This window comes from Haematobia irritans, chromosome 3 (genome assembly GCF_050003625.1).
Source record: "Haematobia irritans isolate KBUSLIRL chromosome 3, ASM5000362v1, whole genome shotgun sequence".
Taxonomy (NCBI): Eukaryota; Metazoa; Arthropoda; class Insecta; order Diptera; family Muscidae; genus Haematobia; species Haematobia irritans.
Window position 1 is genome coordinate 135825587 of NC_134399.1, and position 14833 is coordinate 135840419.

The window sequence follows — 14833 nt, forward strand, 5'->3', positions numbered from 1 at the left end:
TTACCGTCGGGAAGTGTCCTCAAGCCCTCCTGAAATTTCAAAGGAACCCCTAATATTTGGTTCATGGTGGTGGGTATTTAAGATTCGGCCCGGCCGAACTTAGTTCTGTATATACTTGTTATAGAAACTTTTGGCAATTTTCTTTCTATAAAAAATTTTTGTCAAAATTTTGTCAAAGTCTTATTTTTATAGAAATATTTGTCAAAATTCTATTTCTATAGCTATTTTTTTCAAAATTTTATTTCTATAGAAATTTTAAGGAAAATTTTATTTTTATAGAAATCTTTATAAAAATTTTATTTCTATAGACATTTTTTGTCAAAATTTTGTTTCTATAGACAATTTTGTCAAAATTCTATTTCTACAGAAAATTTTGTCAAAGTTTTATTTTCGTAGAAATCTTTATCAAAATTTTTTTTCTATAGAAAATTATGTCAAGATTTTATTTCTATAGAAAATTTTGTCAAAATTTAATTTCTATAGAAAATTTTATCAAAATTTTATTTCTATAGAAATTTTTGTCAAAATTTTATTACAATAAAAAATTTGTCAAGATTTTATTTCTATAGAAAATTTTGTCAAAATGTTTTTTATATAGAAAATTTTGTCAAAATTTTATTTCTATAGAAAATTGTATCAAAATTTATTTTCTATAGAAATGTTTTTCAAAATTTTATTTCTATAGAAAATTGTATCAAAATTTGTTTTCTATAGAAATGTTTGTCAAAATTTTATTTCTATAGAATATTTATCAAATTTGTATTACTATTGAACATTTTATTAAAATTTTATTTCTATAGAAAATTTTGTCAAAATTTTATTTCTATAGTAAATTTTATCAAAATGTTTTTTCTATAGAAAATTTTGTCAAAATTTTATTTCTATAGAAAATTTCGCCAAAATTGTATTTCTATGGAAAATTTCGTCAAAATTTTATTTCTATAAAAATATTGGTCAACATTTTATTTCTATTGAAATTTTAATTAAAATTTTATTTTTATAGAAAATTTTGTCAAAATTTTATTTCTATAGAAAAGTTTGTCACAATTTTATTATTATTGAAAATTTTGTCAAGATTTTTTTTATATAAAAAATTTTGTCAAAATGTTTTTTCTATAGAAAGATGTATCAAAATTTATTTTCTATAGAAAATTTTGTCAAAATGTTTTTTCTATAGAAAATTTTGTCAAAATTTTATTTCTATATAAAATTTCGCCAAAATTTTATTTCTATAGAAATATTGGTCAAAATTTTATTTCTATTGAAATTTTAATTAAAATTGTATTTCTATAGAAAATTTTGTCAAAATTTTATTTTTATCAAAAATTTTGTCAAAATTTTATTTTTATCAAAAATTTTGTAAAAATTTTATGTCTATAGAAAATTTTGTCAAAATTTTATTACTATTGAAAATGTTGTCAAGATTTTATTTCTATTGAAAATTTTATATCTATAGAAATTTTTGTCAAGATTTTATCTCCTTAGAAATTTTATCAAAATTTTATTTCTATAGAAATTTTTGTCAAAAATTTATTTCTATAGAAATTTTTGTCAAAATTTAATTTCTATAGAAATGTTTGTCAAAATTTTATTTCTATAGAAAATTTATCAAAATTTTATTTCTATAGAAAATTTTATCAATTTTTTTTATACAGAAAATTTTGTCAAAATTTTATATCTATAGAAAATTTTGTCAAAATTTTATTTCTATAGAAATTTGTGTCAAAATTTAATTTCTATCGACAATTTTGTCAAAGTTTTATTTCTATAGAAAATTTTGTCAACATTTTATTACTATAGAAGATTTTATCAAGATTTTATTTCTATAGAAATAATTGGGCAAAATTTTATTTAAAATTTTATTTTTATAGAAAATTTTGTCAAAATTTTATTTGTGTAGAAAATTTTGTCAAAATTTTATTTATATAGAAATTGTTGTCAAAATTTTATTTCTATAGAAAATTTTATACAAATTTTATTTCTATAGAAAATTATGTCAAAATTTTATAAAAATTTTATTTCTATAGAAAATTTTGTCGAGATTTTATTTGTATAGAAAATTATGTCAAAATGTTATTTCTATAGAAAATTTTGCCAAAATTTTATTTCTATAGAAATTTTTGTCAAAATTTTATTTCTGTAGAAAATTTTGTCAAAATTGTATATCTATCGAAAATTTTGTATTTTTTTTTGTTTATAGAAAACTTGGTCAAAGTTATATTTCTATAGCAAAAATAGATGTATATTTTGCAAAATATACTAAAACATTAAAAATTCTACCAATCTACCTAAGAGTAAAAAGCTTTCATTTTTGGTAGAATTCTACTAACTGTGGAATGATTTAAATCGGTTCGACTTTTACGCCATATATTTTCTAATATAACGAAATTTTTCTATAATACCCTTATTCGTTAACCGATTTTACTCAAGTTCCAAATTCAATACAGATTTCTATATAACCTTAGGTTAGTTTAGATTAGGTATAGTGGCAGTCCGATATTTTAGGCTCATTTAGACTAACCAGCCCATTGTGATAACACAGCGGTGAACTTCTCTTCGAGCACTGAATGCCTATCTCGTATCACTGAGTGCTGCCCGATTCTATGTTAGACTCAATGACAAGGGATCTCCATTCCGAACGGCGTTCCGCATTTCAGTGAAATCACTTGCAGAAACTTTGAAACAGTCAGAAATGTATCCGGCATCACTAAGAGGGAATATTTAGTCCACCGCTTGAAAACTTTTTGGTATTTGGTCTAAACTGGGATGGAACCCACGACCTGTGTTGGCAAGGCAAAAATGCTAACCCTTGCACCACGGTGCCTTCCTGTCCTTAACCTTAGCCCGATATTTACAAACTTTGTCTTTTTATCTACAATAGTTGGAGTAAATTTTAGGTACTTTCTTAATTTCTAACTTGCCTAGTCTTAGTAATGAGTTTCTGGGCCCGAAGTCAAATGCTCGACTTTCTACTTCACTCACTTGTTTTTGTTTTATCCTAAAGACTATCTTTTACCACAGTGCGAATATTATAGGAATTCGTATTACACTGATGATCCAACAGTTGCTTCATGTTCTACCACAATTCATGGAAAATTAGAAGGAAGAATTCTATGGGTGATTTAAAATTGTGGCCATTAAACATTTGTAATCAGTTTGAAGCTATATTTACACTACTTGCCCCAAGACTTCAGCTCTATTTTAAAGCCTCTATTGCCAAAATCTCTATTCGCATTTGTAGCACGCGGCCTATATTGTTGTCATAGCTACATATATTTCAATAAAGATTTCACAATTCTTATTTTGGTTCATGTTGTTGGTGAAAATCAGATTTAAATTTTAATTAATTTAATAACTTTCTTTTGTTGCCACAACAATTGAAGAATGTCTGTAAATTTTTGTGTGGGATTTCGGTGGGATGAAATTCCCATTTATATTTTTGTCAATTCGATATGAGTGGTACACGAACGCAGTGTCTTATTCGATAACAAATAGAGAAGTAACAAGTATATACAGCAGTAAGTTCGGTCGGGCCGAATTTTAAATACCCACCACCATGAAACAAATATACTAGTTTCCTTTGAAAATTTCAGGGGGGTTTGATGACAGATATTTTCCCAAGCAGACCAGCTCAACCAGTACGCTTCCCGAAGATAAATGTAAAGATTTTACCTATGAAGACTAACATAGATCAGATTCTGGATTTATAGGAACCATTTTCTGTTTGAGTTTTAGAAGAATCATAAACGTCTCTTGTAAGTGAGCAAGAAAATGATGAAATAACGCCTTGATTTCAAATCTAAAATCTGTGGAATTTCATCCCAATTATTTAAATGACTACGAGAAGTAAAATCTGGAAATTTTGCATTCAGTTTTAAGCAATTTTCTATACCCTCAATAAGTGAAATCGGTCTATAGGGAGGCGTTACCAAATGGACCGATAACACTAAATCATATGCACTTTGTTATGGGTCTAAAACGCCAGTATATTTTCAATTTGAGGCAAATCGGATAAAAACCCTAGGAGTAAAATCGGGAGTTCGGTGTAATGAGGGCTATACCAAAACATGGAAGGATACACACAGTATTCAGCACATTTAATTGTAGTTCTAAAATCTAGACCCTAAATCGGAGGGGCGGTTTATAAGGGGGCTATATCAAAAAATGTACCGATACATAATATATTCGGCACACCACTTTATGATCCTAGAATACCTCTAGATTTCCAATTTCATGCAAATTGGATAAAAAACTACGGATTATAGAAGCCAAAGAAGTAAAATCGGGAAATCGGTCTATATGGGGGCTATACCAAAACATGGTCCGATACTCACCATGTTGGGCACACCTCTTTATGGTTCTAGAATACCTCTAGATTGACAATTACCGGCAAATTGGATAGAAACTACGGATTCTAAAAGCCCAAGAAGTAAAATCTGGAGATCGGTCTATATGGGGGCTATATCAAAACATGGTCCGATAATCACCATTTTCGGCACAGCTCTTTGGGGTCCTAGAGTACTTTTAGATTTCCAATTTTAGGCAAATTGGATAAAAACTACGGTTTCTATAAGCCCATTATCCCAAATCGGGAGATCGGTTTATATGGGAGCTATATCAAACCCTGGACCGATATAGCCCATCTTTGAACTTGGCCTGCGTGCAGACAAAAGACGATTCTGTGCCAAATTTCAGGACGATAGCTCCATTATTGAAGACAGTAGCGTGATTACAACAAACAGACAGACGGCCAGACGGATCAAGAATATATATACTTTATATAGTCGGAAATCGATATTTCGATGTGTTACAAACGGAATGACAAACTTATTATACCCCCGTCACCATTCTATGGTGGTGGGTATAAAAATATTTTGTTTTACCATCACGTTAGAGATATTGGCTTTTGTTTTTTGGATGTCCTTGGGAAGAGCGACAAATAAAACATCCAGTCTTGGGAAAAGAGAAATTACAAAAAAGTTTTCTTAAAGAATTTTAATTAAGATATTTTCACATTATCACAATATCCCTTGTAATTTGCCTAATATTTGAAATATTTTCATGAAATTGTGCTACGATAAGAACAATTTTCCTCCGTAAGATTATTTAAGATAAATTAAAAATGAGGTTAAATACATTGCGAAATAGTTTAAAAAAAAACTGTGAAATAAAAAAGCAAAAACAAAAGTCTTGACAAATGTTAATGTAACCCATTTCACACCCATTTAAAAAAATATTAAAGCATGAAAAATATGATATTTTTCAACAAATCAAACGAACGATATTTGTGTTGTTTACAGCAACTTAACAAAATGGAATTAAGTCATGAACATATTCATGCAATTTTTTACATTTGTCAACGTGGATAACTTCAACAATAGTGCATCGTAGAAATAAATACAGTTTTAAGATATGAAGCTCCGTCAAGGACCAGTATTTATCGATGCAATGGTGATCTTTGTTCACTCCAAAGACGAATTTGGTGAAGGTCGAAATTCGTCTTAGAGGGAACTTCAAAATCAGATCGTGATGTGACTTATCGTGAAATTGAGACATTCTTAGGCTAAAAAGTTATTATAATTGGATCCACGGTTGCCACTCGTGTCAAAACCAAATTACCAAAATTGAAAGAAAATTTTACCAAAAAATCTAGCAAATTAAAAAATCTTACTTTTTAAGTTGTTGATACAATTTTTGTGGTCAGTATAAAATGTTTTATATTGAATTTATAGAAAATTCAATATAAAAAAATTTAATATATTGAATTTATAGAAAATGTTTGTTGTGTTTGTTATTTCTATAGAAAGTGTTGTCAAAATGTTATTTCTGTAAAAAAGTTTGTCAAATATTAAAATTAATTTTGCATCAGCGATGCGCAATCGGGACTGTTTAGTTCTATGAAGAAGACATAGTGTACCGTAGTACATGATGCAATGATATAAATTTTGCCAACATTTTATACATCTTATACATAGAATATTTTGCCAAAATTTCATTTCTATAAAAAATGTTTTCCATATTTGATTTATACAGAAAATTTTGTCAAAATATTATTCCTATAAAAAATTTTGTCAAAATGTTTTTTTCTGTAGACAATTTTGTCAAAATTTTATTTACATAGACAATTTTGTCAGAGTTTTATTTCTATAGAAAAATTTGACAAAATTTTAATCTATATAAAAATTTTAGATTTATAGAAAAATTTTTCAAAAATATTTCGATATAAAAATTTGTAATTTTTTTTTTATAGAAAATTTGGTTAAAATTTTCTACAGAAAAATATTATTTCTGGAGAACATTTCTTTGGCAAAAATTTTCTATGGTAAATTCTTGCAAAATTTCATTTCTATAAATGTTACATCATAGGTCGAAAGCCCATCTATTTGGCACTAATATTTTCAGTTTTTTTCATAATTTGGCACTTATGGCAGTTTTATTTTGAGTTTTTTCATAATTTATTATGATTACACATATATAAATAACTAAAAACTTCGTCAAAATTTTAGATCTATCGAATTTTTAAAATTGTATTTCTATATATATTTTTTTTTTCAAAATTTACCTTCTATAGAAAAGTTTATGAAAATTTTTTTTCTATGGAAAATTTTGTCAAAATTGTAATTCTATAATTTTTTTTTGTCAAAATTTTATATCTATACAAACATTTTCTTTCTATAGATAATTTTTTCAAATTTATTTCGAAAGAAATTTATGTCAATTTTTTATAGAAAATTTGGTTAAAATGTTATTTATATAGAAATTTTTTTCTAAAATCTTGTTTCTGTAGAACATTTTGGGTATATCTTTATCTATGGTAAATTCTTGCACAATGTTATTTCTATACAAAATTTATGCAATCTATGCAAAATTTCATTTCTATAAATATTTCGTCACAGCATATGTTGTTGGCACTAAGTTTTTTTTTTTTTCATTGTAAATATATAAATAACTAGAAACTTCGTCAAAATTTTAGATCTATCGAATTTTTTCCAAAATGTTATTTCTCTGTTTTTTTTTCAAAATTTAATTTCTATAGAAAATTGTGTGAAAATTGTATTTCCATAGAAAATGTTGTGAAAATTTTATATCTATAAAATTTTTTTCAAAATTTTATTTCTATATAAAATTTTATTTCTATACCAAATTTTTAAAAAATTTAATTTCTATCGATGTTTTTTTTTTTTTTGTTAATTTTATTACTATAAAATATACTTTAAAACTTTTATTTCTATAGACAATTTTGTCAAAATTTTATTTCTATAGAAAATCTTTTCAAAATTATTTCGATAGAAAATTTTGTCAAATCTTTTATTTTTGTCTATGGTAAATTCTATAGAAAATTTTATTTCTATAGAAAATTTTTGCAAAATTTTAGTTCTATAGAAAATTGTTTCAAAATTTCATTTCTATAAAAATTTCGTCACAGGTCGAAAACCTTTATTGTTGACACTTATATCGTCTGCTTATTTTCATAATTTTTTATGATTTTTATTTTATTTATTTATTTATTTATTTATTTATTTATTTATTAAACTTATAGTAAATATAAGAATAATAGAGAGAAAATCTAGCATTAGCTACTTAGGCTATCAGCTTTTATGCTTTTTAAATATATACATTAATAAAAAGTTCGTCAAAATTTTATTTCTATATAATTTTTTTTTTTTCAAATTTTTATTTCTATACCAAGTTTTTGCACATTTTTTTTTTTTTTTTAAATTGAATTTCTATATTTTTTTTTAAATTTTATTTTTATAGAAAAGTTTGTTAACATTTTATTTCTATAGAAAATTTGGTAAAAATTTTACTTTGATAAAAATTTTGTTAAAATTTTATTTCTATAGAAAATATTTTGATAAAATTTATTTCTATAGAAAATTTTTGAAAAAATTTATTTCTATAGAAAATATTTGAAAAATTGTATATCTATAGAAAAATCTTATTTCTATAGAAAATTTTGCAAATCTTTTTATAGAAAATTTTGTCAAAATTTTATTTCTTTGGAAAATTTTGTCAAAATTTTATTTATAGGAAAAAATTTGTCAACATTTTGTTTCTTTAAAAAATTTTGTCAAATTTTTATTTTTACAGAAAATTTTGCCAAAATTTTAACTTTTGCTGCAAGTAGAGGATGCTGATGAGGAATGTGGTAATTCCGAAACAGCTGTACATCAAACCATCTTGCAGTCTATGGGGCTTTGCCCAAATAAAATTGACACACATTCTTTTCCTCTATTGGTTAAGCTACACTTGTAGTTTAGTCAATGCATGGTTTTAAGCTCAAATCACAAATAAAAATAATGATTGAAGAATAAACCAACAATAACAAACAAAACGAATGAAGATAGTGGAAGCATGCTCAAAAACAAACCCAGCCAACTACATTCAAATCGATGATTAGAGTTTGGCAAAGGAAAAGAGATATGCTTGCAAATTTGTTTAGGCAGTAGCCGACTATCAAACCTTTTTTCGGAAGGTTCAAGTATAGTTCACTTTGGGTTGAGTGAATTACCCGAATTTATTCGGATAATTGGTTGATAGTTTTGCTGCAAGTAGAGGACGCTGATGAGGAATGTGGAAATTGCGAAACGTGCGTCCATCCAAACATCTTGCTGTCTATAGGGCTTTGCCCAAATAAATTTGACAAATATTCTTTTCCTCTGTTGTTAAGCTACACTTGTAGTTTAGTCAGTGCATGGTTTTAAGCTGAAATCAAAAACAACAATAATGATTGAAGAAAAATCCATCAAGAACAAACAAAACGAATTTTAACTTCTATAAAAATTTTGTCAAACTTTAATATCTATAGAAAATTTTTTCAAAATTTTATTTCTATAGAAAATTTTTGCAAAAATTAATTTCTTTAGGAAATTGTACCTCTTAATTGGAGAGGAACCTTTTGCAAAATCTACGAAAACATCAAGAATTCTACGAATATACCAACCAGTAAAAAGTCTACCATTTTTGGTTGAATTTTATCAACTGTGGCAACCGTGGTTGGATCCCACACAAACCGCCAATCGCTTAAAAAGGCTCGTTTCGATAGATCGAAAGAAATGTTCCATAAATACAATGCTTTTAAACACGTTTATAAAATCGAGATGATGAATCGTGGATTTATGTATATGAGTCCGAAAGAAAACAGCGTTCGACTGTATGGGTGTTTCAAGATTAGTCAAATCCAATTAAAAGTTGCTTGCGTACGAAGCACCAAGTTAATGATGGGGAATATTTTGAAAAACAATAAAGCGATTTTCGATGAATAATATTTGTTTTTGTTCCCATCACCATCCTACCGTGTGAGTTCAACAAATGTAATCACCAGGGTTACCAATTTGGTCCGATCGGACCAAAATTGGCCCAAAAAAATATTAATTTTTAAAATTGATCCGATGGTCGGACCAAATGTAATTTGGTTGATTTTGGTCCATTTTCGTCAAATCTGTAATTTTTCAAAATTTTCTGTAGAAATAAAATTTTGACAAAAATTTCTATAGAAATAAAATTTTGACATAATTTTCTATAGAAATACTACTTTGACAAAATTTTCGATAGAAATAAAATTTTTGACAAAATTTTCTACAGAAATAAAATTTTGACAAATTTTCTAAAGAAATAACATTTTGACAAAATTTTCTATAGAAATAAAATGTTGACAAAATTTTCTATAGAAATAATTTTCTACAGAAATAAAATTTTGACAAATTTTCTAAAGAAATAACATTTTGACAAAATTTTCTATAGAAATAAAATTTTGACAAAATTTTCTATAGAAATAATATTTTGACAAAATTTTCTGTAGAAATAAAATGTTGACAAAATTTTCTATAGAAATAAAATTTTGACAAAATTTTCTATAGAAATAATATTTTGACAAAATTTTCTGTAGAACTAAAATGTTGACAAAATTTTCTATAGAAATAAAATTTTGACAAAATTTTCTATAGAAATAAAATTTTGACAAAATTTTCCATTGAATAAAATTTTGACAAAATTTTCTATAGAAATGAAATGTTGACAAAATTTTCTATAGAAATAAAATTTTGACAAAATTTTCTATAGAAATAAATTTTTGACAAGAGTTTTTATAGAAATAAAATTTTGACAAAATTTTTTATAGAAATAAAATTTTGAAAAAATTTTCTATAAAAATAAAATTTTGAAAAAATTTTCAATAGAAACAAAATTTTGACAAAATTTTCTATAGAAATAAAATTTTGACAAAATTTTCCCTAGAAGTAAAATTTTGAAAAAAAAATTCTTTTAGAAATAAAATTTTGACAAAAGTTTCTATAGGATAAAATTTTGACAAAATTTTCTGTACAAATAAATCTTGGCAAAATTTTCTATAGAAAGACAATATTGACAAAATTTTCTATCGAAATAAAATTTTGACAAAATTTTCTATAGAAATAAAATTTTGACAAAATTTTCCATTGAATAAAATTTTGACAAAATTTTCTATAGAAATAAAATATTGACAAAATTTTCTATAGAAATAAAATTTTGACAAAATTTTCTGTAGAAATAAAATTTTGACAAGATTTTTTATAGAAATAAAATTTTGACCAAATTTTCCGTTGAATAAAATTTTGACGAAATCTTCTATAGAAATAAAAATTTGACAAAATTTTCTATATAAATAAAATTTTGACAAGATTTTCTATAGAAATAAAATTTTGACAAAATTTTCTATAGAAATAAAATTTTGACAAAATTTTCCGTTGAATAAAATTTTGTCAAAATTTTCTATGGAAATAAAATGTTGACAAAATTTTCTATAGAAATAAAATTTTGACAAAATTTTCTATAAAAATACAATTTTTAGAAAATTTTCTATTGAAATCAAATTTTGACAAAATTTTCTATAGAAATAAAATTTTGACAAAATTTTCTATACAATTAAAATGTTGAAAAATTTTCTATAGAAATACAATTTTGACAAAATTTTCCATAGAAATAAAATTTTGACAAAATTTTCTATAGAAAAAAAATTTGACAAAATTTTCTATGGAAAAAAATTTGACAAAATTTTCTATAGAAATAAAATTTTTACAAAATTTTCTATAGGAATAAAATTTTGACAAAATTTTCTATAGAAATAAAATTTTGACAAAATTTTCTATAGAAATAAAATTTTGACAAAATTTTCTATAGAAATACAATTTTAAAAAAATTTTAGATAGAAATAAAATTTTGACACAATTTTCTATAGAAATAAAATTTTGACAAAATTTTCTATAGAAATAAAATTTTGACAAAATTTTCTATAGAAATAAAATTTTGACAAAATTTTCTGTAGAAATAAAATTTTCACAAAATTTTTTGTAGAAATAAAAATGTTGAGTAGAATTATATATTTGGCAAAATTTCCTATCGAAGTAAAATTTTTAAATGGAAAACTGGTCCGCTGGTACGAATTTTGGTCCAATTTTGGAAAAATGTTGGTGTAAAATAAAAATTCATTATGGCAACGATGGTAATCACGCTTCTGAATGTAATTAATGTACAATGTACGAATAGGCAAATGTTAGCAAGCGTTTCGTTTGTGGATCGGAGGCTTTAGTATCTATTCCTACGCAATCGACATAATTCGGTCGAATTGGTCGAATTTTCGAATGTTAGGTTACCCAGCAAAAACTCCTATTACCAGGTATGAGTACAAGTATGCCTGTGCCAAATTGGTGACGACTTCCTCGTACATATATCACGGGCATGACATTAGAGGATAGTGCTTCCGTGCAATCATACCAGCTGTCGAAAAATAAGTACTTCTTCGCAAACATACCAACTCTCCAAAAATAATATCTTTACCATAAAGATACCCAAAAAGTGCGAACTCACCCCTGTTGTTTTGTAATCCAACTCACTATACCACGCTCCACGACATGGATCTATTCAATGATGTTATTTTGTAATACAAATTATGTACTATACAACTTTAGAAAACAAAATTATATTTTATTGACATTTTTTTTTTCTGAAATGTAATTTGGCATTACTTATTGCTACTATTAACGGTGCCCACTGTAGAGCCGAACCCAGACCTCAAGATATGATTTTGATTACCGGTATTAATAGAAAGAATCACTTTTTGCCTACACAGGTAAGTTATTATTTTTAAATCCCAGGTAATACTGGAAGTAGTAACTTTTCGATTACCGGTATTAGTAGAAAGAATCACTAGTGCTTACCCAGTTTTTGCTGGGTTAGGCTATGTTATGGAGGATGACACAAATCCAAACTAAGGGATTTGTGTCCACTTCGAATGTTAATATTTGTTTTGCTTAAATACACACATGTTATGATGCAAAACATTTTTAATGAAATTATTTTCTTCTACAGAACAAAGTCTCTTTGAAAAAAAAAAACATATCATATCACATCCCTTCCAAGAACTACTTTGTAAAATCATCATTAAAATTTTTCTCCATAACTGTTAAACATAAACCAATTACCCAGAACATTTATAAACCAGATGAAAAGTTTATGCAATAACTTTCAGCAATGTAAAAGGAACAGAACAGAAAAAAAGGACAAGAGATGCTACAGGAAAATGCATCTTTAGTTCAAAGACCAAGTCAAAATAATGAAAATTAAATGAAAACCTGAAACAACGAATCAGGATGACTAAAGGAAGATGTTCACACTTACCCGCATACAGAAGCAGCGTCAATAAGTTTAACAGCCAATGTGTCATGATGCTGGAGGTGGTGCTGGCAATGGAGATTATGATGAAGATGACGACGACGATGATGATGATGATGATGATGGTGACGACGACAATGCTAATAGGCTTCTTTGGTTACTGATGATGTCTATGGATTGTTACCACAGAAGTATGGCAGTGTGGTTTGTTGCAATGATCTGAGGAGGATGTCGACGACCGTCCCTGTTATGCAGATGATGACTATAGCTCTTCTTTTTTTTTGTCCTAGTAAGTAAGGAGTTTCAGACTCGGGCTTGTTTCCTTGTTGGATGTTGGTAAAATGTAACGTAAGGAAAAGGTCATCCGCTTGCAAATGCCAACAGAAAATATCGCAGGTCTTGTGCCATAAAAAGGAGACGGTGTGAAAAAATATTTGAAGTTCTTCTACCCGTCTATGTATGCAAGGTAGAAAACTTTTTCCGGGTTACAAGAGTCAACTGAGGGAAAACTTCTCTCTCAGGAAAAGACAAATGTCATTGTGCCAACTGGAGGAGCTATGCAAACGTAAAGGAAATGTAAGCTAAGGATGCTGGGAGTTGTTTCGTTTTGTTTCACATTCACCGACTTATGTATGGAAATATGTTGGCATCATGGCTTTCTTTTTTCATCGAATTGTTTCGTATTTTTCCACTTCTTCGTTTCTTCAATAAAGGCTTCCTATAGAAAGGGCGGTTTTTATTTTACCTTTATATGCTAGGAAAGTTGTGTTCTCCTTAATTCTGGCTACCAGTGATATCCGTTTTCCATACGGGACTTTTAAAAACTATAAAAACTTGCTTTGTTGGATGATGTGCTTCTTTTAGCCAATTTCTTCAATTTTCCTGTTTCTTTGATATGATTTATTTAAATATTAAAGACAATGCTCTACATTTCCTTATTATTCCAGGGAAAACAGAATCCAGCGTAAAACTGACAATTCCTATTGTCTTACCACTGTTCTCTGGGTGATGAAGCAAGTCACGTTTCACTGAAAAGCCATTCTTTATTGAAATATTTCAGCAAATTTCTCTCATACCCTCTCCCATTAGCTATTGTTACCAAGGGGGTGGCAGGATCTTAGTGAAAATCATTTGTAAATATTTTTGCCTTTCCTTGGCGAATAGTAAGTAGCCAGGTGGGTGTGTGTGAAAATATTTCTCAATATGGTGGTATTTCAAGCAGCCAGAAGCTAGTCATCAACCATTGAACAAGTCAGCTCTTCCGTTTAATTGGTTTCAATTTTCTCGCTTGTATTCCTTCTCCGCCGGCTACGTGAGTTAAGTCACTTTAATGGCTGACTTTTATTTTTGTGTGGGCCTTGAAAACAAAGGATATTTCAACGACATCAAACATCCTTTCGTTGCACGACCAACTATGTGGATATCGTTTCGATGTACGTGTAAAATGCCCGGATATGTATTGCTCTGCCGTCAATCTGTCGTTTTAAGACAGACACGTTTCGTAATGTTTTGGCGCAATATCGATGACAATGACGGCTTTTGACGGCACTGAGTTCACTGTAATTTTAAGCTCTTCCTTTTTTATCGATTGAGTGAATATTCTTTTTCGTTGTTGCTCTCGATTGCTCCTGGTCCTGTAAGGATACAAGAAAACATTTGATATATATTTTTTGTATTGCACATATTTTCAGGTTTTTGGTTTTTTCCTTTAACTACAGTACTAAAAGTTTAACTACACCAACAGCAAGAAAACAAAAATGGCAAACTGAAAAGGAGAAGTGGCGACAATGATAACGACGGAATTGGCTTATTAAGTTACGTGTAAATTGCTCATTAACACGAGCAAGGTAAGTTCAGGTTTTTGAAAAATGATGAAAGAAAAAGGAAATTGGATATTATTATGACTTCAAGCGATGTAATCGATGGCTATGGGTGTTTGTTGTTGATGATGTTGTTGTTTTTTTAAGGTTTCTCGCTGATGTTAATAAATCTTCAAAAATATTATTTTTCTTCCTAGAACATGTCTTCCCCCATACATGTCTTTTTGAAATTAATTTGTCGTAAAATGAGAAAATAACGACCCATGTGTATAAGGTATTTAAAATACGGGAGAACAATTTTATGTAAAATCGGTTCAACATAACTGTTGTAACATTTTCTCTTCAAATAAAACCTTTCACATTTT

The 14833-nt window shown here is 27.2% G+C and overlaps 1 protein-coding gene across 1 annotated transcript in view; it reads right to left on the reverse strand.

The window, feature by feature from the left end:
* The window catches only part of dpr8 (defective proboscis extension response 8), a 391208-nt gene extending 376949 nt beyond the window's left edge, over nt 1–14259 (reverse strand). The window contains exon 1 of the mRNA XM_075301029.1: nt 12655–14259. Coding sequence (XP_075157144.1) covers nt 12655–12700 — 46 coding nt within the window. The 5' untranslated portion in view covers nt 12701–14259. The remainder of the gene's footprint in view (nt 1–12654) is intronic.
* Between the last annotated feature and the right edge of the window lie 574 nt (nt 14260–14833).